This window comes from Salminus brasiliensis, chromosome 17 (genome assembly GCF_030463535.1).
Source record: "Salminus brasiliensis chromosome 17, fSalBra1.hap2, whole genome shotgun sequence".
Taxonomy (NCBI): Eukaryota; Metazoa; Chordata; class Actinopteri; order Characiformes; family Bryconidae; genus Salminus; species Salminus brasiliensis.
The window spans coordinates 10315671-10324533 of record NC_132894.1 but is presented as its reverse complement, the minus strand read 5'-3'; the positions used below and the strand labels follow the sequence as shown (position 1 = coordinate 10324533).

General features: G+C 38.1%; 1 protein-coding gene across 1 annotated transcript; it reads right to left on the bottom strand.

Annotated features, from left to right (window-relative positions):
• Positions 1 to 125: 125 nt before the first annotated feature.
• On the bottom strand, positions 126 to 5496 carry clcc1 (chloride channel CLIC-like 1). Its single transcript, XM_072661073.1, has 10 exons — positions 4818 to 5496; positions 4609 to 4728; positions 3183 to 3293; positions 2871 to 3095; positions 2611 to 2751; positions 2200 to 2299; positions 1890 to 1987; positions 1647 to 1793; positions 682 to 1245; positions 126 to 351 (listed from the first exon to the last, which is right to left on the bottom strand). The coding sequence occupies exons 1-10, from the start codon at positions 4962 to 4964 to the stop codon at positions 262 to 264; spliced, it is 1743 nt and encodes a 580-aa protein (XP_072517174.1). The 5' UTR covers positions 4965 to 5496; the 3' UTR covers positions 126 to 261.
• Positions 5497 to 8863: the final 3367 nt, after the last annotated feature.

Sequence of the window (8863 nt, the reverse complement as noted above, 5' to 3'; positions counted from 1 at the left end):
GCTTTTGAGACACATAGATATCATGAATATCAGACATCTGAGACATCTACTCCTGTTTCTAAAATATAATACTTTCTCTCAAAAATAAAGCCATGAGAGAAAAAGTCTTGGAAATAATAATAAAACATTTATTCAAGTGTTCCCATCCATTGAAATCATTATAATATTGTTTCACACTTACATAATAAAAAAATCTAATTGAAAACAATTACTAAAACAGAACAAAACAGAACAAAAAGTCTTATTTGTAATCCATCAGTATTACTGAATCGTTTCCTGAACTGGAGTCCCAACAGTTTCCACATATTCCTCATTGTGGCATGGGTCCAAAACAGTCGCTGATGCATCCACCTACAAACAGAACACACAACACATTAAACACCCCTAAAAGAACGATAAAGACAAAAAGATGCATGTTTGAGAATCAGGAAAACTACACAGAACAGTAACCCTAACAAGGACCAATCAGATGGTGTCTAAGGGGGTTCTTCCTGGGTACTGGATGTTTTGGTAATTCAGCAGACTGTACTTTAAGAGAGATCACTCACTGCACAGTATGCAGGGCAATGTTTTTTTTTAATCTACTACGTCAGAAAAAAAACACTAGCCTAAAGCAAATTTCTGCTCCGAGTCCAACTCTGCCTCAGTACTATTCGAGGGGCAAAGGGCCATAATACTTACATCATTCCTTTGATTATCTCCTAAAGTTGTGTTATCTACATTGGTACGTTCAGAACTTTGTCCCCCAGCAGCAGGTTGAGAGTGTTCCAGTTCTGTGCTGTTGTCTGCAGCTTTCACATTTTCCTCCTTTGCCACATCAGCCTGAGGTTCATCTGCTGTTGGCTGTGGAGCCAAGACCTCAGCTGCGGCCCCCTGAAGAGTGTCTGTCTCATCGCCGCTGTAAAGACTGTCTGCATTTCGTAGTGTTTCCACATACACCCTCTGCCTCTCTTCTTTAGGTCTGTTAGGTCTCCTCTGGCGAATTTCAGGCCTGCGGTTCTCATCGTTAGCTCTGTTCCCCATCCGGTTGACTCGATTGTGCTCCTGGTCTGCAAGCTGCCTGGGTGGGCGGTCGCGGTCGGCGTCGCCTCCTTCCCAGTGGTCTTCTTCCTCCTCTCTGTCTGCCCCCCTTAGTGGAGGAGCGTGAGGCTGCTGTACTGCGGGAGGAGGGTCATGACGCCCACCGCGCAGAGGCCTGAAGACAACGTGCTGGATAGCCGCTTGGGCACTGCCGTACATAAACACCTGAGGAGGACAAGCAGAGATAAGAAAATGAAAAGATTATAAAAATAAAAAGCTGCTAGAAATATCTCACAGAACAATAGTTAATACAGGAACTTAGTAAAAAGATCTGGCATCACTATTTCTATAAAAAAATAATAAAATAAATAAATAAAAAAATTTAAAAAATGGGCCTATTCTTTGCAGTTAAGTGATACTTTTTAATAGTATCCTAGTGAGCAAAGTTTTGAACGGAAAACGTAGCATTTTTGGGGCATAGGACTAAAGCTAGGCATTGAATCTATACTAACAGTAGCCCCTTGTGGAGAACCTTCAACCTGCTAAGCGAGTAAGTTAGTGAAGTCGGGTTAATGAGATTAAATAAATATTAAGTGCATAAATAAAACATTTTGGGCACTTCTTACCAGAATAGCAAGCACGATAGTGAGAAGGACAGGTATTTGGAGGGTGACCGGAAGGTCCTTGAGCAAGGCTCTGAGAAACTCACTAATGCCTTGTCCAAACTGCTTCAGAGGGTCTGTAATGAAGGTGGTGATGGTGATCGTGATGGCCTGTGAAAAGCCAAACATCAAACAGGTAGGTGTGTCTTTCAGTAATGTATGCAGAGTTGAGGAGCATGTTTACAAACCATACAGAAGAATATTAACCTTTGTTGGAGGCACTAGCAAAATGGGGTTGACAATGAGGACCTCATAGTACTGCTTACAAGGATCATCTTGAAGAGTCCACGTGGTCCTAAACCATTCTGAAAGAACATAAGGACACCACTATGAAACATGCTCAACCTGATGAGAGAATCTTTTTGCTTTTAACTGTAGCCCAGGTTGACCTGTACATTGTGTACGAATGGGGAAGGAGGAACCTTCTGCTCAGACAATGGCAGCACAGTCATGGATGACAAACTGACACTGTGTTTAAACAAAGTCTGAACATAGTGGCAGTTCCAAGTAAACTCACCCCTGAGATTATCCTTCCAGTCAATTTTCTTCACACCCGTACATTTCTCATTCACAGTCTCCATGTTTACAATTTTGGCCTGGTGTTCAGCAAAGGCAACCTAGCAAGAAGCAAATTTCAATTTTCAATTTTCTTGAGATACACTGCAAACAAAGTTTTTTTTATGTGCCCTGGGGTTAAAAAAAATATGTTCTGCTGAATTTCTAAGTGTAAATCAGTTAATAATTGCCCTACAGGAATCAATCTTAAATATTTATTTAAGAGCACAATTTCCCCTTTTTTTTTACTTAAATAAAACCTGGGATCCCAAACTTTCAGATACAACTGTAGATTATAACAGTACAATGAGACAAAACAGCTTGACAGTTTGGTAAAAGTGTTATTTTACATACACCCTGTGACAGACATTACCTTGTAGAGATAGAACCAGTTCCACACTATGCTGATGAAGAAGCATATGGCAAACATTCTCTTAAACTGCACAAACCAAGACACTGTGGACCACATCTCGGTGCAGATGATGCCCACAATTAACAAGATCAACAAGAAAACCTGCATGAGAAACAGGGCACCAGTTAAATTGCAATGTTTACAAATGACAAAGATGATGATGTTCAAACATCTGTAACAGCAGACTTATCTTAATGCCACAGATGCTACTGATCTTTTACCCTAATGACAGTATCCAGTTCCACACTGAAGGTGTCCTCAAAGCGCCATGTCCAAGCCTCGTAATCATGAAGTTTAAAATTTACAAGAATTTGACTAAGAGCATCATCAAGAGCCCCAGTTCTCCAGCTGCTGTCTTCATTCAGAAGTTTATTGATCTCTGCCACCATCTGCTTGGATAGCTTCACCTCAGCATCATAGTGAATATCAGGGTTCATATCAGTGGGCTGGAAGTACAAACAAGCCAATGATAAACAGCACCAACATTTAGAAAAATAGGAATGACTTACAAAGCTACTATGCAACTACCATACCAATCCGAGTTTGCTGATTTCCCTCAGAAGCTTTGAGAGAAAGCGTCTGAACACTGGATTACATGTTGGCTTCTGTGAGGAAAATGTCACTCTCCGTTTGTGTTCTTCAATCTGTAATTCATAAAAAAAATATGATCATTATAAAAATCTGTGGTCACCATAACTAATCCTAAAAACTTTAGACTAGTAAATTTAATCCCCGAATAAATCAGGATTAGTCTTTTAGGTTAGGTTTGATAGCACGTCCAAGTAATGAGCCAAAGTTCTCAAAAACATTTAAAACAATATTAACTTATCAAAAGTACAACATATGGACAAAAGTCTTGGGACACCTGCTCATTAATTGTTTTTTCCCAAAATCAAGGGTATTAAAAAAAAAGTTTATCTTGCTTTTGTTTAACTGTCTACTGTCCAGGAAAGAGCTTCTACTAGATTTTGGAGCATTGCTGTGAAGATTTGATTTCTGCGTTAGTGAGGTCAGGATGGTGGATGGTCACCACCTCACCACATCCTGAACTCATCCCAAAAGTACTGGATTGGGCACCAACCTTCATTCTAGAGAACACAGTTCCACTGCTCCACAGCTTGATTCTTGGGGGGCTTCATACCCCTTTAGACCATGCCTGGCATTAGACATGGCACCAACAGGTTCAAGTTTATCTGCTCCAGGGAGTCCCATTATATTGGCAACACTTCTCTACAGGGACTAGACAAGCAATGTATGTATTTGCAGCAATAGGAGCAACTTAAAGTAGCTAAATGTATTCATTAGAGCACCTACAGATGACCCCAAGCTCAACACGCCCAACACAAAGCAAGAGGAGCATAAAGAAAGCAGTGGAACTGCGTTTTCTGAGTCGATGGCTTCATTCAGGACCTCTGGGATGCGTTGAAGCTGCATTTGTGATCTAGAACTCATCATCCAACATAGGTTCCTAATTAGAGCTGGGCAAAATGACAATATTTTATAGTATCATGATACATTTTGTTAGCAATGAGTGTATTGTGAATATTGTCAGTGCTTAAAGAGCACTGATTAACTGCACATTTCATAACAGATTGAGATCAGTCTTATTTAATTCAAGTGAAGGATATTTATGTAAACCTTTTTGTACTCCGTAAGGGTAACGAGTATTTCAATAGTAGTGTTTTAAGTTTACGCTGTTGATGCATTTTGTCTATATGATATTGTAATTGATACCAGATGTATCGATTCTACATTTCTCATGCTCATGTTGGTGAACATAATCAAATCCTCACAGCAATGACCTTGTTTTAAAGCCTCTTCAGGCTCTCTACAGGATGTTACCGCAGACTCTCCATCAATACACTTGATTTCAGCAGAAACACAGTGGACACAGTGTAGGTGGCCCAAATGAAGGAGCAAGTGAAAGTACACCATATCAGTATTAGCCATCAGACTCACCTCTCTCTGTAACCTGTCCACCTTGCTGGTGCACTCTGCGATATCTGGACACTGTGGTGCCTGACTACAACTCGGACTGTACTCTCTTCTTTTAGTGGGCACATTACTGTAGCTGCTGGCCTGTAAAGCAGGGAGATGTCTGTTCAAGAAAGGCAAACAGATCTATTCTCGTCGTTTCAGTAGCATCAATGTTTTAGGTCCTCCTTTACCTCAGCAGGCTTTTTCATGCTTTTTGAAGACGCATCGTAGTTCAGCATGTCGTACGGGTCGATCCAGTCGTCGTCCTCAGAGTTTCCATGAGCCATTATAAACAAGGCGCATACAAAAAGGCTCCCATAACCCCAAAAGAGCCGCATGGTCGTACCTCGTTTAACCAACCCGTATAAAATAAGATGAAAATCATACAATAACCTGGATTTTCATGAAAGTAAGGCTGAACACAAGAACCTCGTTTTCAGAGATCTCAACAAAAACTTGGCACCAAGAGGAGCAGTGACTCAAAAGTCATATAGCTACGAAAGTCCAGTCAGCGTGGTCAAACGCACCATGGTGCCAAAGGTGACCACGAGAAACAGCTGATACTGGAGTCTTCTTGATTTGAACACGAGACAAAACAGAGTTTACAAACAGAAACTAAGAAAGTTGACAGCTGGCTAAAGGGGAACGAGAGTTGGCATGCTGGTTAACAAGCTAACTTACACCCGTCCCTGTGAAATGAAGGCAGTGGTCACTTATCAAGGGTCACGATGCTGTTATAAGATAAAAATAACTCCTGTAATCTGTATTTTGGACTTGGAAAACCCCTCCAATCACCGCACACAGAGGACTCACTAAAGGAGGAACCACATAAACACTCTCTCTTCTTTGTCGTTAAGTCATGGCGACCTGCTTGAAGGGGCATTGCTGCCCCCTACTGGCCCTTTCCTCCTACCCCGAAATAACTGTTCTTCTGGAAGAGGGCTGCTGCTGAGGCATGAGAGGACCGTCTGAGGGAAGCTGTCGTTCACTTCCATTCATTTCGGGGTGTCGTTTTCGGCTATAACACGGCCCATGTGCTCTTCTACAAAGAATGGACTTTGTGCCATTTGATCCAGAAGCTTAACGATCGCCTCATAGCTGGAAATGAACGTCTTTACCACAACAACGCAAAAGATGACCTGATAAAACTGCGAGCCAAAAGACTGCGCTGTAAAGCTTGAAGGAGAAGCTCCGTATGATCCAAAAGCACAGAGCCGGATTGTGGTGTGATGGATCAGTGAAGAGTAGCCTCTTATTAATCAGGGTGAAAATATACTACTATTACTACTACTACTAATAATAATAATAATAATAATAATAATAATAATAATACACGGTATAAACGATGCTTTACAAAATTTATTTTATTGTAATTTGGGCCACATGATAGCAAGATTGTTGTATTCTCAACGAGGTCATTTGTGTTGTCTTTCCTTTAGGTGTGTATATATCTATATATATATATATATATATAAAGTATTGCCAATGTGGGGATAAGCCATGATGAATTGTTATAATATATGACTAAAACTAAAATATACTACTTATATTACCACAGTGTTTTTTTATATATATATATATATAGTATATATAGACAGTTATTAATATAAATATTATTATTAATAATATATATATAATAAAAACTGAGCTAATCTTGTTAGCCTACCACTAATTTTAGTCGATGCTCACACCGGTGCCGATAAGCACAAACATCTCCATTCTGGGTAAGACTGTAGATTATTTTCATGGTGTTTCGTTTTTTAAATAAAAGTCTTCCCCTTACCTTCTATCTCAGTTCTGCAGTTTCTCATGGTTTGATATAAAGTGAATCTGACTCTTAACATTGTGTCAGATTCAACAATTTTGAGATGCTCCAAAATGACTTGGAAAAATATATATTTTACTTTGAATTTCAATGCAAGTGAAGGTTTTGTTTTTCTCCTGCAAAGTTGCAGTTCTGTAGGGTATTTTTGGTGATATGGTCGATACAGTGTTTTTTAAAAACATTGTCAAAAGGTCATTTTTTACTGGTTTAAATTTTAACATTTTTAATTGAACTGGTTTTAGGTTCAGTGTCTCTGAATAGAATACAATCGTTTTGTTTAGAAAATGCACTAAATGGGCATGTTTATCAACACGTTACAGCACAAAGAGACGAAACGAGCATTTATCTGAGTGTATTTCAGTGTTTTCATTGATTGCGCACTGTGTAAAAAAACGGACCAGACGCGCAAAAGCGCACGAGACGCGTAAAAACGCACGAGACGCGTAAAAGCGCACGAGACGCGTAAAAGCGCACGAGACGCATAAAAACGCACGAAATGCGTAAAAGCGCACGAGACGCATAAAAACGCACGAACTGCGTAAAAGCGCACGAGACGCATAAAAACGCACGAAATGCGTAAAAGCGCACGAGACGCGTAAAAACGCACAAAATGCGTAAAAGCGCACGAGACACATAAAAACGCACGAAATGCGTAAAAGCGCACGAGACGCATAAAAACGCACGAAATGCGTAAAAGCGCACGAGACGCATAAAGACGCACAAAATGCGTAAAAACGCACAAAATGCGTAAAAGCGCACGAGACGCATAAAAACGCACGAAATGCGTAAAAGCGCACTAGACGCATAAAAACGCACAAAATGCGTAAAGACGCACGGGATCTGAAAAAAGCGTCAATACGCACGAAATGCACCAGGCATGTAAAAAACGCACAAAACGCGTAAATACGCACGAAAACACAAAAATATAAACACAAAAACCTAAAAATACCAGAAGCTTACAAACGCACAAATGCTACCTCACTGCTCTTCTCTCAGCTCTCTTCTCTAGCAGCTGTTTTTTGACTCATCTCTGTGCGTAAATTCCTGATATGCAAACTTTCTCTCTTAGTTCTTGCTGTTTCTCATGTTTTGATGATTTGTCAGGTGCAACAATGTCGAGATAAATGGAGCAGTAGAAATGCTCAAAAATGACCTGGAAACATATTTTTTTACATTGACTTTTATTGAAAGTTTCGATTTAGTTTTTCTCCTGCAAAGAGTATTTTTTGTGATATTGTGATAAGGTCAATATGTAACGTTTTTTAAAACATATCTGGGCTGGGGTAAAACTGTCATGTTTTAGATCCAGTGTCTGGAAATAGAATACAATGTTTTGTTTAGAAAATATTTTAGGGGAGCTTATAAGAATACAGTGAATGTACTGGCATTGTTGTTAACAAGTTTTTCAGTTATTTTACAGTCTTTCTTTACCAGTTTTTCTTTATATATATGTATATATATATATATATATATATATATATATATATTACTGAACGTATCCTGTTCATTTACTCACGTCATCAATAATGAAAAATATATCTATATATATATTTTATGTACGTAATATAACGTTTCTATGATGTTATTTTGATTTTTAATCTACTACTAATAATTTCCAATATTTCTGCATCAATTTAACAAATTATGTTCATCATACCTTGCCAAAAACTTGCCTTTTTGGATTTAGACAACCTTGCAGTTTAACAACAGCACCAATTCCCCATAAAAGTCCAAAATTTATCTTCTTGTGGTATAATAAATTATACATATTGTATAATAAATTATACAATAATTAATTAGAATTAAGCTAAAAGTTATTTTTTTAAATGTGTAGGACCTAGATTTATTATTCAATAAGTTCATCTAACCATTTAGGCCAAAGAACAATGAGTATTATTCAAATGAGCAGCCCCAGTATTATTAGCTGTACACCTAAAACTCTACCTCCTTTAAACTTAAAATGCTGGGTCCAGAACACAGAAAATACAGGAAAAATGACTGATATCCCGGTGGCCTAACAAACCTTTTTTCATTAACAATTCAGCATTTAAATGTCACTGACAATGTGACTTTTGCCTCTTTCTAAAGTTATAGCTCACAGAACCTAACCTAACATGTTACAAGAGGCCGCTCTGCAGCGTCCAACAAGAGCTCCAAATGCTTTAAAAACAAGATGGTAAACACATTTTCATCTTAGATTTACACAATAACATGTAGAAATGCATTTGTATGTAATTTATATTTGTATATATATATATATATATATATATATATATATATATATATATATATATATATATATATATATATATATTTATTTATTTATTTATTTATTTATTTTATTTTTTTCATGATTTAGATCTAAATAAAATAATATTTGTACTTATCCTACAAATGGGCTTTATTCTGCAA

Bases quoted from the DNA above. Each gene is read 5' to 3' on its own strand.
- clcc1 (XM_072661073.1), bottom strand. From the start codon at position 4,964: ATGCGGCTCTTTTGGGGTTATGGGAGCCTTTTTGTATGCGCCTTGTTT. The intron at 1,988-2,199 runs GTGAGTTTACTT...ATGTTCTTTCAG, and splicing joins CTGGAAGGATAATCTCAGGG to AATGGTTTAGGACCACGTGG. The intron at 1,794-1,889 runs GTTAATATTCTT...GGCTTTTCACAG, and splicing joins TGCTAGTGCCTCCAACAAAG to GCCATCACGATCACCATCAC.